Raw genomic sequence first — 17,457 nt, 5'->3', positions numbered from 1 at the left:
AAGATTGAAGTCTTTAATAAACAGATTTGAAAAGAAAAGAAAATCCCTGAAAAAGAAAGGTTAAAGTGATGCTAGGTTTGGGCCCAACACTTCAAAAACAGAGATTCACATAGAAAAAACACATTTACTATGCCTCTCTACTATATGCCTCCCCACTCTACAACACTAAACTGTATGCCAATCAAGTCAACATCATTCCACTTTACACTAGTCCACTCCACGCCTCTCTACACTATTCCACTTTATACCACTTCATGCCACTCCGCAATACTCTCTTACACTGTACGCCACAACACTCTACCCCGTTCCACTCAACAACACTCCTCTCTGATATATTCCACTCTGTTATTCCACTCTACGCCATTCGACTCTACCTCATTCGACTCTACCTCTCTCCTCTCAACCTCACTCCACTCTACGCTACTCCTGTGTACGCCTCTCCACTCTATGCGATTTCTTGCTACCCTACTCCAGTGTATGTTATTCTGCTGTACCCTACACTATTCAACTGTATGCTAGCCCACTCTGTGCCAGTCTACTTTATGCTATTCCATTGTATGCCACTCCGTTCTTTCACACTCTGCGCCATTGCGCTGTACACCACTCCACTCTATGCTATCCCACTCCATGCTACTCTGCTTACGCCACTCCACCCTATAGCACTCAGTTGTATGCCACGCTGCTCTGCTCTATGCTGCTCTGCTATACGCTGCTTTGCTCTGCGCTTCTCTGCTTTGCTCTACGCTACTCCTCTCTACACCAGTCCATCCTATGCCACTTCATTCTACACCACATCATTCTATGCTTTCCACTCTACACTATTCCACCTTACACCACTCCAAACTGCACCACTCCACCGTACGCCAGTGCACTATATGCTATTCAGCCATACGTCACTCCATGCTACTGTATGCCACTATAATGTACTTCACTGCACTCTACACCACTGCACTCTACACCACTGCACTCTACCCCACGGCACTCTACCCCACGGCACTCTACCCCACGGCACTCTACCCCACGGCACTCTACCCCACGGCACTCTACCCCACGGCACTCTACCCCACGGCACTCTACCCCACGGCACTCTACCCCACGGCACTCTACCCCACGGCACTCTACCCCACGGCACTCTACCCCACGGCACTCTACCCCACGGCACTCTACCCCACGGCACTCTACCCCACGGCACTCTACCCCACGGCACTCTACCCCACGGCACTCTACCCCACGGCACTCTACCCCACGGCACTCCACACCACGGCACTCAACGCCACTCACTGAATGCTATTACTCTTTACCACACTCTGCTCTTTGCCACTCTACTCTTTGCCACTCTACTCTTTGCCACTCTACTCTTTGCCACTACATTGTGCAAAACTCCACTGTATGCTATTTCACTTACACCACTTCACTCCAATTTCCGCCACTCAGGTATACACTATTCCACTGTACCCAACTGCGCTGTATGGCACTCACCTTTACGCTTTTTGACTCTTTGCCACTCCGTTCTGCCCCACTATACTGTATGCCACTCCACTGTTTGCTATTCCACTGTGCGGTACTCCACTGTACCCCACTCCACACCACTATACACTACCCCACCCCACTGCTCGCTATTCCAATTTATGCCGCTCCAGTGTATACTACTCCACTGTATGCCACTCTACTCTACTGTATGCTATTTTAGTGTATGCTGCTTTACGGTATTCCCCTGTATGCCACTCCAGTCTCCGCCACTCCACTCTATGCCACTCCACCATACGCTGTTCCACTCTACGCCACCTCACTATATGCTACACTATTGTATGCCGTTACACCCTGCGCCATTCCACTGTTCGCCACTGCACTCTGCTACTCCACTGTACGCTATTTCATTCTACCACACTCCATTCTACGCCATTCCACTCTTCACTGTACACTATTCTATGTATGACACTTCACTCTACACCGCTCCACGGTATGCTATTGCACTGTACACTACTCCACTCCACGCTACTGCACTCTACGCTAATTCACTGTATGCTGGCCTGCTGTACGCTGTTCTGGTGTATGCCACTCCACGCAACTCCCCTGCACGCCACTCCAATGTATGCTATTCCACCGTACTTCACTCCATGCTACTCCCGTGTTTGCTACCCCACTTTATGCTATTCCACTGTACGGCAATCCACTGTACGCCACTCCAGTCTACAACAATTCATTGTACACTACTCCACTCTGTTAATTTACTCTATACTATTCCACTGTATGCAACTCCACCCTACACTGCTCCATTCTGATATTTTACTCTTCTCTACCCTATCCTACTGTACCCCACTCCAGTGTATGAAACTGTAGTGTACGCCTCTGGACTATACGCTATTCCACTCTACTACGCTATTCCACTCTACGGCAGTGCACTGTACGCCAATTCAATCTATACTATTCACTGTATGCCACTATACTGTTCGCCACTCCACCAGCCTCAGCCTGTGCTGGTAAGAGAGGTGGGGCCGGGTTGGGGGAGGAGGAGGAGGGATTTCGACAGACGTGGGAAAATGAATTATTTATTTATTTTCCCTCGTGATGGTCTGTCGAATCCCTCGACAACCCGCCCCCCCCCCCCAACCCTTCCCCACCTCTTACCTGACGGGCCGTGGCTGCACTCCACTATGCACTATTCTACTTTATGGCAGTACACTGTAGGCCAGTCCGCAATACCCCACTCCATTGTATACTATTCCACTCTACTATAGGCCAATCCAGTTATTGACACTCGACTGTACGTCACTCCAGTGTGTGCTATATAATTGGACACCACTCCATTCTAAGACACTCCACTCTACACTATTCCACTGTATGCCACTCCACTGTAGCAGCTCCACTCAACTACATGCCACTACACTCTACGGCACTATATGCCACTCTGCTGTTGCACAATGTACCACACTCGAGTCTACTCTACCTCACTTTACTGTACAACACTGTGCTCCACTCTATGCCACTAAACTGTACTCCACTCTACAACAGTTTCACACACTGTACAACAGGAATACAAATACACTGTACAACGCGCCTCTATAACAATTTACTTCACTGTAGGCTTTGCCATTGTAGTGTACTATACTCCGCGGCACTGTAGAATATGAGACACCATTCCACTGTATGACACTTTAGCCCACTCTGCACCACGCCACTTTCTCAAACATAGCAACACATTTGTGTCTGATTATACAGCGAAATACTCTGACTGAACAGGTAAGACGTGCCACTTATGTGATACCTTAAATAAATAAGCTACAGGCACACATTCTGTTGGATAATTGTCATGGCTTTGAAGTATTACTTCGATGTAGGTTTAATGTTCATTTGGGCTATTGGTATCTTTATTTCTGATACCCACTTGGGGTATTGGTATTTCTGATACCCACCTGCTTACATAATCTTTTCGGTAATTTTCTGGTAGGTCTGCAAGTTCCTGTGGAAGATGATCACCCTACTCTCCTTACTTTGGGAGTACTTTTAACACTAAGATACTTACTGCCATTGATGCAGCAACAGGTGAAGGACACTAGTCTAAAAGGTAGCTTTGGTGTTACACGAAAAGAAACTGAAATTTCACCTTCTGCAGAGCAGCTCATACAGGTACGAACCCACAGAAAACGAACACCTAGAATTTTCATTTTTCAAGTGGATAACATATGCAGTGTTCTCAAACTTAAGCAACTGTATCATGAATTGGGTAATGTGAATGCAAAACGTGGAGCTCGGTCTCTAGCTCAGAGTGAATTAGTCTTCTATTAGTGATGCTACAAAGTGACAATATTCACAAGTTTATGACTGCTATATATTATATTCCCTTATTTATCTGCCTCTTTTGCTGGAATGTGCTTTAATTCAAGTGCGAGTCCCTACATAATGAGAGTTCAACTGAATTTGAAATATATTTATCATTTATTTATAGAAAATCTTCATTAAAACTTAAGACAGATTTGTAAAACAATAAAATGCAAAACTTTAAATTATAATAAATCTATGCACGTCATTAATAGAAAAAAAATTGCAAATCCTCTGCTATAGGCAATGTAATAAAGGGAAGTATAGATATTATTACATTACAGTTATCTTCTGGTATTACATTCTAAATGTATTGCTTTCTTTCTGGGATGAAAATGTTAAAAGTACACACATATATTTAAGTGTAAATTTCATCGTGCTATACAGAAAGAAATATGAGTATTCATTTTATTCAGATGTTTAGCCATGGCACATACCTTTGTTAACTGATATGCCTGTAGCCATATTGTTAAATGTTTCGGACCATAGTGTGAAATACCCTAACATTAAAAAATGATGCCAAAATTACCCATTTGGACACATTTCCATAGAAATGTAAAACAAGATGTTTACTATAATGAGTCGTCGAAATTAAATTCTAATAGTTTAGTTGTCAGTGCTGTTATTAAAAAAACTTATTTGCCTTCTCCAGGTATATGAAATCACCTTGCACTACACCCAGCACAGGGATCACAATGTAGTGACTGGTGCTTTAGAATTACTTCAGCAGCTGCTCAGGTCTACACCCCCTGATCTCCTTTATGCTCTGACAACTGACGGTGGCATTCCACGGGTGAGTGTGTCCCGAGATGAGTCGACCATCAGAAGTCGCAGCGGGAGTATAGTTGAACTCATAGGTAAGTCTGTATTTGAGGACTGTCCCAATAAGGTATTCCTAGATCAGTGGCTCCCAAACTTTTTAAAACATGACTCACTTTTTAGAAAGACAAACATTTTTCGACCCACCTATCTCTAATGGGCACGAGGAGACGCACACTTCAGAATTACAAACAAATGTGCTTGATTTTTGCTTTTATCTGCTGAATACATACAAATCATTTACAGGTATTTACGTTTTGTTGTGGGTTACAGGAAACAGCCTTTCCTTTCACATTCCCTGTACAGCAGCAAGATTGTCACATAATTCACTTTAAAAAGTCTTCTGGTTTTGCAGTCGGAGAAAGGAAAGTAAACGGCAATCCCACAGCAATTTATCAGAAGACTTAGTTTGACAATTGACCTCTGTCTTAAAAGCTCTGTCAAATGTGAACAGTTAAACACAGAATTTAAAGGCAGCTTTAATGATTGCTCGTACTTTCCCAACCCACCAAAAATCTGCTTATGACCTTTAGTTTATGGAAACACAGTTCTAGATTATAAATAGTAATTTAACCATGTGAACTAAGAATGACAGATCTTGCTTATGACACGTTTCACTGGGTTCGATACTTGTTTTTGTGTTTGTACTTTGTTTTTCGTCAACTATATCAGACTATTTTGTTGCACTAAAATAATGGTGGACTTCACTCTTCACATGTTTGTGATTCGAAGAAAGCTAATATTACTGAATACTTTTTGAGTCAATTAAATTATTTTATTTTTTATTATTAAATGATGATTTTCTTACTGTAATGTATGTCCTCTGGAGATAGCATCAAAGTAAAACATAAAGTACATTGGTGTAGTATGTAGGGCATTAGAAGGGTCCAGGTCCTGAGACACAATTAAGTAATCTGGTAATGTTTATTAATGATATTAGGACTTGTTTATGTGAATATAAGTTATTATGCCCTGCATCTTTAAAAAGATAGCAGAATAAAGTGTGTATTATGATATAGCAGACACGTACTCAGAACTCTTTCATTGTTGGTGGCTGTTGTCAACATTATAATGCATCTTTTAAGAAGTTGTTATTGTAGACAAATGTGCTTTTCATATTTGGGCAAGTCAATTTTGTTTGTCCATTTTTTTTAATAACTTGCACGGCATTTGCAAGAAATATGGTCAATCTGAGTCCTCTGGTCAGTGAATAATTCAGGACTACCTTTTGAGTCTGTCTGATCTCAGGTGTACTTATTGGGACATGGATGTTTGGTCCTTAACCCTGAAGTAACAATCAGTCTATATTTATTTCCAAGTAAATAGAAAAGAGATATACTATTTGTTTTATTAGCCGGACGGACTATTAAACGATTCATGCAAATGCCTACTCTAGTATTTCACAGAATTGTAATATTTGGTACTTGACCATCTGTTATGTCCCTCTAGTTGGTTGTTAAAAATATGCATTTAGTTATATTAAAATATGTGATAAATGTTTTTGCAGAGTGCACATAATACCCACAGGATCGTTTTTCTTTCTGAAATCACAAGAGGCATATTTGGGAAGTGGCTTTACTGTTAATAGTAACCTCTGTGCACTGGATCTTTTGGTGTCGACGCTTGAGTAAGATGCAAATAACTAGCGACCTAACAGAGATAATTGGTGCATGGTGTGCTTAATGTTTCCTTTTTATGCTAATTAACCGCATGTACAATTATCCTTCCTAAACAATCAGGACTTCTCTCTTACACTTTACACTGTTCTGTCAATTTCTAACTTGCTTTGGTCCTGGGAGATTTACGTAATTTGCTCAAGGTAACAGCAGACTGTCCTTACTATGACTTTCACCTCTTTTCTTATGTGATTTTTCAGCTGGAGGGGGTTCTTCCTGCAGCCCTATTATTACAAGAAAGCAAAAAGGTGATTATCTTTCAAATATATTGCTAATCAAATTTCATTTCTTTTCACTTTTCTTTGCTACAGCTGACCATAAAGTGTTGCCCAGGGGAGTAGTACATTTTGGACGGTTTATCCATATATGGACCTTTTACAAATATGTAGACATTTCTCAGTATTTAAGACGTAACAAAGCTCGTAGTTTGAATTTCATTCCGGATTGTGGCTACTACTTAACCTTAAATGTTGTGTAGTTTCACCTTTTGTTATGCTAACAGCTTTTATCATACTTATTTTGATTTTTTTTTATAGTTGTATGAGGTTTACACATATTTATATGTAATTTAGGAAGAATAATCAATAACTTTGACGCAACAGAATGCTCATCTATAATTCACTTCTACTTGTTTGAAGGAGACTGATCTCCATCTTTCAATACTAATTGTGTATTCTGCATGAGTTGCATGATCTGCAGTGCTGGGCAAGACTGGGTCCTTTGGCTCTCTTTAGGTCTCTCTTCTCAAGCATGTTGTTGACTACTGTGGTTCTGAGATCCTGAGTATATTATGTGCACAGTGACCTTTTTTATTACGGGATTAAGACCTAGTGAAAATAACAGTGGGAAAACTTGGCATTCAGAGCACTCTCTAGTACATTTCTTGAGCCAATAAGTTGCCTATTGCTTTAAATATCACAGTTAAAAGGTGCGGTGACTGAGCATATATGCAAATTATGGAGGGCACACAAGCACAATTTACAGACACATATGCATTCACACAACAGATTTAAATGCATTCAGATGCAAAGAAACTCGCTTAGAGTCACTAACCATCCATTCGTACGCATACACCAACAGAGTGAAAGGCTGATTTGCTCAGGCATTGCATCCGTGTATGAATAGACAGCTCCAGCAGCCTCTTTGGGGCGAGTACAGAGCCTCTATCCTGATCAACTTTGTTTTAAGGTGACTTCGTGTTTTTAGCATGCTACTATTTATACCATTAGGAAGGGAGCTAAGAAAAATGCATCTTTCAAAGAAAGCGGATGATAATTAGTTGTTTCTTGAACATTATGTACAACTTAGTTACTCCTTGCTAGGGATGGCTTGATAGTGCAGCTGCCTATAAGATCTATTGTTCCCAATATACTGCGAGTGGGTTTTGGGCTGGGCATATTAGGGCTTTGTCTTGAGACTTTATTAAATGCATCTTGGTTCAGCCCAGAGGAGTAGTTGTCTTTTGCCTCATGCAATTTGCTGTTTGGTTTATCAACCTGTCTGCTAGGGATTCTGCTGTTTGTGCTATTTTACACATTTGCAGTATCATACATTCAGGGCTTTAACTCAAACTTGCATTGTGTGCAGAAAGCATCTTGTTTTTGTTATGTTTTCAAAGCAATAGGTGTATTATTATTTTTTTGTGTTTGGGGCCCAATGCAATCCTCCATAAGATGGCCACATAGTTGGGATTGTCCCTTCACAGATAAAGAAAGCTTGACTCCAAGTTTGCTGCCCAAAGCCTTGCAAGACTTTGAGACAACATATTTGCATCAGGCCATTTCTGTGCGAATCGGAACACTCCACCTCATCCCATCACCTTTGCACCTCCTTTTGTATCGGCTTCCAGGCCATTTACCTTACATTTTCAGCACCCAATGGTAACTCCTCCCCATTTCCTCCAACTACTACTATTACTGCTGTCAGCAACAAAGAAGGGCTTCACTTACAACACTGGCCAAGAGGCCCTTATCAAAATGCTATTTTTTGATTCTCCTTTGCAAAAAAAAACCCCATTACATATGCATATATGATTTGTGTAATCTTTTAGCCTTTATCAGTCGATGTAAACCAGAATACACCTTTTGTATGGCTTAGTTGTCCACCTCGTTTTGTTCTGTCTTGTGCCCAATTGATGTTCATTCTTCTTTTTTTCGTCAGCATGAGCATCCACAACCACAGGGGTCGTGCACGAACAGCACCGTGTGTACTCTTTCTCTCGGTCATCGAGATTCTCTGTTGTCTGATTCTCCACTATCTACCTCTGCTTCTCCAAGTCCCACTTCCTCTCTTTTCTGTTCCTTCTTGTCCCTTTCTCTGTTTCATCTCATCTGTTTTATCTCTCTTCATGCTCACGTGGTTGCGCGCATTCTTTTTGTATGAATTGCAGATCATGCGCTGATTGGAACACCAGAGGTGCACTAGTTCTGCCTGCATTAGCCATACTGTAAGTTATGGGCTCCTCTTGGTAATAATAATTACAAACATAGCTCGGCTTAGCCACTGTATTCCAGGGATGAAGAGTCCAATGGAAAAAGATCAAGGTGTTCTCTTCTGAAACTTAGAACTTTTCCATACAAGGCTTTTCCCTTTTGCTTTTTCATATTCAACATCAAAAAACAAAGTGATGGATAGAATGACTGAATTAATCTCATCCACTGACGATCGCTCGGGCCGCATCCCAATCCATCACTTTTCACCCACCATGCCACCTCAGTTTGGACCCTGCCATATGCAAATCAACCTTGACCCTGCTCCTCATGGGAGCAGTCAAGCCTGAACTGCCAGGCCAGGTCCTACCTGAACCTCCACCATATCCGACATTCTTGATGACCTGGCACCGCTAAAACTGAAAAGAACCCAGATCAAAGACAGAAATCCCTGGTTCAGCGTAGCCCTCAACAAGGAGAGGAGATCCCTGTGACAGTCTGAATGAATCTGGAAACAACACCCATCTGCAGCACATCTAAAACTCCTTCGACATGCCAGAAATGCCTACAATAAGAAAATCCTCAACACTAAAAATTAATTCTTCAGAACTGAACTGGAGAACGCCAAAAATCGACCTTGCAAGCTGTTCGACTTGGTCAAACACTAATCCAACAAACTAGCGGAAACTGCCAAAGAAACACCTAAACCCTGAATTTCAAGCGAGCAATTCTCTTCCTTCTTCTGTGACAAAATCTCTGCCCTAGGAAAGGAACTTTAAAGCCACAACACACCACCAAAATCAAATTCAGCCAGCTCCACCTCTTCTCTCCGCGTTGTCCTCCCAAACCTCACCCAAAAACCTAGTTTACTGGTCCAAATTTAAAATCTATGACGATCACTCTATCTCGAGAATTCTTGCCTCCTTAAAACCAAAAAATCACTTTAATGATCCTCTCCCCTCAAACTGCCTAGTTGCCGCCTCCAAGGCTATCATCCTTTCCTGGACCTCAATAATCAATGCCTCCCTCCTACAGAGCTCAATTCCTGATTCGCTCAAGGCTGGCCAAGTTGTCCCCATCGTAAAAGAACCCACACTGGACCCTGCCTCTGCTGAGAACTATAGACCCATATCCAACATCCCACTCCTTGCCAAAGTTCTGGAAAAATGTGTGCAACAGCAGCTAAGTCTACACATAAACAACGTTCACCTGCTAGATGACTTCCAATCAGGTTTCAGACCTGGACATAGCACAGAAACCACCCTCCTCCACATTGTTGATGATTCCTTCCTTGGCAAAACCTGTCTCCTAATCCTTCTAGACCTTTCCTTTGATACGGTTAACCATGAAATTCTCAATTCAATTCAATTCAATTTGTTTATTTTGGTTTGGAACTCCTACGGAGGTCCACAAAACATATCAATAAATTTAAAAAGAAACAAACTTTACATATAGTACATAATTCTTTCTTATACATCGCTACATCCCAAGGGTAATTCTTATATCGGGCGTACTGTATAATGTGCAAATAGTACAATAAATAGATAAGACGATCAAGAATCGCACCAGCTCACATAATATACCATTAGAATAAAACTACTATAAAAAAATCTTTTTCCTAATAAATAGACAAAAAAAATTTAAAAATTGATATATCTTATGGCAAACCATTTCATTTGGGGGAGACAGAACCAGAGATTGCGCTTACTGTGCAGAGTGAATATTAAATTTGATAAAAAATGGCTTTATACATACAAATAAAACATAATTTAGATCTTGAATTTGTGAATGGCACATTTCACAGATTCTTTTCTCTCTTGGTATTTTTTCCAAGATACCGGTAACTTCACGAAATTCCCCAAGAACGCCTCAAACTCAGGATGGGGTTGGATGGCACCGTCCTTGAATGGTTTAGATCCTTCCTCCAAAACCGCTCACAGAGTCCTTATCAACGGTGATCTATCCGCCCCCTCTCCGGTTTCTGTTGGAGTCCCCCAAAGATCAACCCTCTCCCCTACCCTCTTCAACCTTTACCATGAACCTCTCACCAAGATGCTTCGTGCTGCCAATATCTCCTATCTTATGTACGCCCACGATACACAGGTCTACATAAAAATCTCCTCCCCTGAGGACATTTTCTCTCTAAATGAGGCCCTTAAGCTGACAGTCCATTGGCTCACCGCCAACCAGCTAAAAGTCAACGCAAACAAAACTGAATTCCTTCTTATCTCCCCTCCCAAACCCAATCCAGACATCCAGGAATGGATCAAGACCATCTCTGCACTAAACTGTCCTCCTACCATTGTTGACTCTGCGAAATTCCTGGAAATAAACCTTGACGGCAGCCTGAATATGCATGGCCATATAAACTCAATGGCCAAAACTGCTAGATTCCACCTGATCTACCTCAGAAACCTAAAACCCTTCCTCGATGTGTCCGACCTTAAAACGGCAAACCAAGCCCTAGTCATTTCCAGACTTGAATATGGATGCTCTACTCTTGCAGGGCTACCCAAGAACTCTCTGGCCCCATTGAAAACCTGCCTCAACACCGCCGCCAGAGTCATAATGGGTTCAAAAAAAATTGACCACATCTCTCCCCACCTCATAGCTCTGAACTGGCTTCCCCTGGAGGCCAGAATATAATTTAAACTGGCCTGCATTACTCACAAAGCTCTGTACTCTAATTCACCTACTTTTCTTGCACACAAACTTGTGATATCCGGACGTGCCAGAAACTCCCGATCTGCCAAAAACCTGCTGCTGCAGCTAGCACCCTTCCCGAAGAAAAAACCTACAATCGAGCCTTCTCTGGGGCCGCTCCAAGAATTTGGAACTCTCTCCCTCCATTAGAAGACTTCCGTCAATGGCACACTTTAAGAAGGAGACCAAAACTTTCTTAATGGGAAAATACCTCATCTAATGATTTCTTTACAATCACCTCATAGACTTGTTCCACCCTCCACCTCAGCATTATCCACAGCCTCCACGGATGATACTTTTTTCTGCACTCCTGGGCATCCCGCCCAAGAGCTGAGACTGCGTGCCTTCTTCAATATTATAACTACCTGCTTTAATTTTTATTCCACATGTAGCTTGGACCTTAGACGGCACGTACCTCCTGTATAAGGTAGCCTTCTTGTATTTTTTATCTACCTGCTTTAATTTTCTACCACATGTAGCTTGGACTTTAGACTGCATGCTCCTCCCATATAATGTATCCCTATCTCCCCCAATCTGATCCCTCCCATCCTTATGTTTTGTATTCCTCACGGGTCTGGTTCGTGCTCTAAAAACTATAAAATAAATAAATAAATAATTGACGGTGGTGATCTAGCCGGGACTTTCCCCACTTTTGGGAGACATCCTGCGTCACATGGGGATGTAACTGTCATTCATAATTCTTCAGTTGTCGCCATCTGAGCCGTTTGCCCTGATGCTTAAAGATCCCACCAGGTGGTTCACAGGCAGAGAGATCCCCCGATGCTCCAGCCACTCCAGAGGGGTAGTACCTCTTGGCACAGGACCTCAATCCACCCTGCCTGTTGCAGCACTACATGGCAATGAAGTTGTCTATAAGAACCTGCACCTGCCTTCTCTTGATGGCCTTCAACGCCAGTCAGATGGGTGGATCTCCAACAGATTTATGTGAAGTCAGGTTTCTGGCAGGGACCAGAGTTCTTTGATCCTCACCTTCTCAAATGACCTCCCCAGCCCAGCAGAGATGCTTCAGTCACCACAGTCTGCTCTGAACGAGGAAGGGAGAGAGGTATGCTGCTGGTCAGATTACAGTCAAGTAGTCACCACTGCATATCTTGTGCATTCTCCCCGGAAACCTGGAAGACATCTGACAGATTTCCTTGGTACTTGGCCCACAATGACTTCAGATCCTACTGCAAAGTTTGCATATACCACCTGACACACTGGACAAGCAGGATTCATGAGACCAGTAAGACAAGAAGTCTTGAAGTTGCTCTCACCAAGATCCAGGTGTGAGGCTTCCTAAGTCGAATGTCCTGGATTTCTTGTGACGCAGGAATGGCTCTGAACTGCACCATATCCAGAACAGCTCATATGAAGGAAAGCGTCTACCAAGGAGTCAAGCAGGACTTTGACACAGTGATGGAGCACCCCAGTGTTGTCAGGAGTTTCACTGTTGTCTGGAGGTGGTCTAAGACTCACAGTGGAAGCCAGCCTTAAACAACCAGTGGTCGAGGTAGTGGGCAAATGCTATGTCCAATTATTAAAGATTCATAGTTCCATCAGTTCTATGAACATGCAAAGGACACTGGTAAGGCTGAGGGGGAGTATAGGAAACTGAAAATGCTCCTGCCTGACCTTGAACTGCAGGTAACATCTGTGGGACTGAATGACGACTACATTAAAGTATGCGTCCTGCAGGCCCAAGGCAAATAGCCAGTCACCCGGATTGAGGGCAAACAGAAGTTGGGCCACTATGAACATTTTCAATTTGTTGTTCCGTAGGAAGGCATTCAGAAGGTGAAGATCCAAAATAGGACGAACTCCTCTATCCTTCTGAAGCCCGAGGAATTGGCAGGAGTAGCAACCTGTCCCGGCTTCTGAGGCCTTACCACTCAATGGCCCCTCTGTCTAGTACAGCTTGCATCTTTTTTAGCCAGATGGTTAGGTGCTCATCTAAAAGCTGCTCTAATGTGGGAGTAGGTGGAGGTGGGTGAGAAAGGGGGGAAGTGCATAGCCATGCTGGACGATCTGGAGGACCATTTTTGTGTTGCAATAGAGTGTCACCCAAGATGAAAATTTCTGATCCTTACTCCCACAATAAGGCTGTGCACTTCTTAAGGTAAACTAAAGGGACTTGGAGGCAGATATGTCATGGCTGAGGACTGGGTGGAAGTGTCCCTGGTGACCTGCACGATGTCTGCTTGAAGCAGAGCCACAAAGGACTGGGGTAAATGCTGCGGTGACGGCGGGGCCTGGTGGTATCTATACCCAACCCTCTGGAGTTGCCTCGGAAGTGTCTGACTACTGAGGAAATTGTTGTGGCTCTGCTTTCTGTAAGGCCTTTGAAGGCATAATCAGCCTTTTTCGTTTAAAGATACAAGACCCTTCAAATGGTATATGTATTAGAGATGAGTGCACATTCCAATATTAAAGCATTGGTTCCTGTGTTCTTTTATGTCTCTTTGTTCACTATTTCCCCTGATCCCCATGAAGTGTGCTTCTGGTGTTTGGGCCAAAGGATGATTTCACGATCTGTGACTCCTGTGCTCAGAGTTATCTGAAGGCCTTATGATATCGCTATGCAAAGCTCTGCGTCACAAAAAGTCACAATACTCCATGCAGTTCCTGGCCTATGTCAAGTGTAAGGTCTGTCCCACTCCTTAAGCCGTTACAACCGCAAATCTATGGTGCAGTCTAAGTCTTTGGGTGAGTTAAAGAAAAAATATAATAAACCCATGCGCAAATTGACCCCCTCCCACTGTTTTTGAACTCCAGAAAAGACATGTGGGTGTCACTTTGCCACCTAGTCTCTTTCCTAAACTCCTGAGGTCCAGGTCTGGTGGCCACATCGTAGCATAGCACATTGAGGCCTTCTATAAGGCCATTCTGTGCATTTTCTGCATGAGTCTTTCTCTTTCTGGTGTGTCTTTGGGCTTCAAGGATCTGCAGCTGTGCTACCACAGCAAGCGGTGTCTTGAACCGCTCTGGGTTCCCCACCAGCTTCAGCGAAGAGTATGATTCCCGTGCCAAAAGTTGCACCAGTCCTTCAACATCAATGCTGGTGGAAGAGAATCCTTACCCTATAATGGATCCCAACTCTGAGATGAAACTTTCCTTGACCTTGGCTGAGACCATGTCCTGGTCATGTTGTGACGCGGCCTAGTGACAGTCCTTCTATCTATGACACTCTACTCCTGCTGCACAGTTGTGCATGGATACTACATCAACATTTTGGCTCAGACTCTGATCAAAGTCAGACTTTCAGCGATGATGGGACAAATTCTTTTCACAATATGATGAAAATTGCTGGTATGAAGAACTGCAGGATTCCAGTCATCTGGACACTGCCACAGACACTGAATTGGACTCTCATTCTGGTCCAGCCACAGAGGAGAGTGCATATTTCGTGGTAGAGATCAGAAGGGCTACAGAGGTCCCTGACCTGCAGCTTACAGTTATGGAGGTCAAAATGAGTGTCTTTACATATGTCCTTCAGCATGGTCAGGCACCTACCAAACCCCTTTTCCCCTTTAATGAAGCTCTTACGGATTCAACCTTAGGTACTTGAACAAATCCATGGTCTAGCCCTAGAGTCAAGTGGCAGGTTGCTCTTGGCAATTGACTAGCTCCAGGCGACCCTGACTTTCTTTGCAAAACATCCAAGGACAGAGAGCTTGGTGGTTCAGGCATCTACCAGCAGTGTCATCCGTAATGTCTTTATTATGACCCCTCCTGCCCACAAATCTAAACATATGGAGCTATTTGGCAAGCACATGTTTTCTCCCACCAGACTATTCCTATGCTCAGGTAAAGCCAGCTGCCTCCTTGGCCACTATCCCTATGCATTATGGGTCATGTCAGATTAGTTCTTACCAGCTGTCCCAGGCGACTTACGGGAGTCTTTAGCTCAAACTATTCAGGATGACCAGCATGTGGCTAAATCTGTTATCCAGTCTGGCTTGGACATAACCCAATGCTTAGGTTGGGCAATTGTCATGAGTGTGGTGCTTCAGTACAATGCTTGAATGAGGGTCATGGGCTTCTGGGGGGATGCACAGACATCTTTGATGGATATGCCATTTGATTACTCTGCCACTTTGGTGACAAGCTGGACTCAAATGTAGAGGCGTTTAAAGAGATTTCCTCAACAATCTACTCCTTGGGTCACTCCACACCAGCCAGACAGCTTCTCCAAAAATGTTAGCCATTTTTGGAATACACCAGGATTTTGGCATATTTACAACGCCAGACTTTGTTGCCAGCCTGGCAAGCCTTTAAGGCTTTTCGAGGTCGGGATGCTGCTCCCAATAGCAACATGCTGGACATCAGAGACAATGCATAGCTCCGTCCCCTGACATTCTGGCAACAACTTAAAAACTGCTTTAGTATGTTCTTTCTTGCACAAAGCCACCCTATAAGCAGCAGAATCTGTCATTTCCTCCAGGGGTGGTACAAAAGAGGGTGGTAATGGACGGAGCATCTAAACCAATCAAACACTCACACCCAGTCAAAAGATCTGGGTTTAATCCATCACCGTTCTTTAGCCCACTCTGCCACCCCCGTTCAGACATGGCTATATGCAAATCAGTCTGACCCTGTGCCTCATGGGAACAGTCCAGCCCGAACTGCCAAGCCATGCCTTCCCTGGACTGGAAACAAGCTTCCGAGGACAGGTTTCTGGCATTACAGCCGTCTTCAGCCCGACTTGCTTGAATCCAGTGGCAAAGTGAGCAAGGGACTCACGTCTGAGCATACCCTGCCACACTTATGGCGGCCAAAAGCGGTAGATCTTTTGACTGGGTGTGAGTGTTTGATTGATTCAGATGCTCCGTCCATCACCACCCCCTTTTGTACCATTTCCTCCAGGGGTGGCAAGATATCACTTCCAATAGATGTATCCTCCAATTTGTCTGACTAGGCTATGCTCTTCCATTTCTGTTTACCACACCATCAGGATGGCGGATAGAGGACCATATGTCTGTCTTGCAGCAGAAAGTACAGGTCTTTCCGGCCAAAGGGGCCTTAGAGAGGGTTCCAGCCTCTGAAGTAGGAACTGAGTATTATTCCTGCTATTACCTTATCCCGAGGAAGGACAGAAGGACTTCATTCTATTTTGAATCAAACAACACCTTCCTCCAAAAGGACGAATTCAAGATGCTTACGTGGGCATAGAATCTGTCTGCTCTGGATTCAAGATACTTGATGGCAGTGTTGGACGCGCAGGACATTATTTTCCATATCACTGTCCTGTAGGCCCATATGCGAAATCTGTGGGTTACAGTAGGCCAGGATCATTTTGAGTTTGTTGTGCTCCTTCTTGGCCTTACAAGTGTCCCTCGGGTTTTCACAAAAGTCATGGTGGTGGTTGCAGCACTCCTTCAGAGGTACGGTGTTCCAGTTTTCCCCTACCTTTGCTGCTGAAGATGGGCTTGCCTCAGTCCCGTTCACTATCAGTGTGCTGAAGTCACACCTAACTCCTTCACAGACGCTTCAGTTCATTGGAACTATCCTGGATACAGTGCAATTCCGTGTTTTTGCTCCCGAGCATAGAGTCTAGGACATTTGGGTTATGATGCCAATCCTTTAGCCTCAGTCCTAGATCTTGGTGAGAGTGGCTGTCAGTCTCCTGTGCCTTCTGTCCTCCCACATCCTGTTAGTCGACTCTGCCAGATGGCATATGCGGGCTCTGCAGTGGGACTGGAAGTCTCAGTGGGTACAGTACCAAGAGAACCTTTCTGATTCCATCCAGGTTTTTGGGGAGATTGGAAAAGATCTTCAGTGGTGACTGCTTGATCACGATTGGACTAATGGCAGACCCCTATCCTTACGCCACCCAGAGCTGACTGTGCTGACCCTTCATCACTGCGGAGTGAGGTAGTCTATCTGAGAGATCAGTGGACTCCAGTCTACAGCAGAAATCCTGCTCCACATTAGTCTGTTGGCGTTGTGGGCGATCTGCTTGGCATTGAAGGCCTTCCTTTTTGATTGACGGTGGATGATATCATATCATC

The 17,457-nt window shown here is 43.7% G+C and overlaps 1 protein-coding gene across 2 annotated transcripts in view; it reads left to right on the top strand.

Annotated features, from left to right (window-relative positions):
* HTT (huntingtin) overlaps window positions 1-17,457 on the top strand; it is a 1,924,961-nt gene that overhangs the window by 289,780 nt on the left and 1,617,724 nt on the right. Inside the window, exons 8-10 of one of the 2 annotated variants that reach the window (XM_078678545.1) lie at window positions 3,449-3,627; window positions 4,472-4,676; window positions 6,515-6,562. In XM_078678545.1, coding sequence (XP_078534671.1) covers window positions 3,449-3,627; window positions 4,472-4,676; window positions 6,515-6,562 — 432 coding nt within the window. The remainder of the gene's footprint in view (window positions 1-3,448; window positions 3,628-4,471; window positions 4,677-6,514; window positions 6,563-17,457) is intronic. The other variant, XM_078678546.1, reaches the window with a different exon arrangement.

The sequence above is a fragment of the Lissotriton helveticus genome, chromosome 2_2, assembly GCF_964261635.1.
Source record: "Lissotriton helveticus chromosome 2_2, aLisHel1.1, whole genome shotgun sequence".
Taxonomy (NCBI): domain Eukaryota; kingdom Metazoa; phylum Chordata; class Amphibia; order Caudata; family Salamandridae; genus Lissotriton; species Lissotriton helveticus.
Note: the sequence above shows the minus strand (reverse complement) of the source record. Positions and strands in the feature narration are given on the sequence as shown.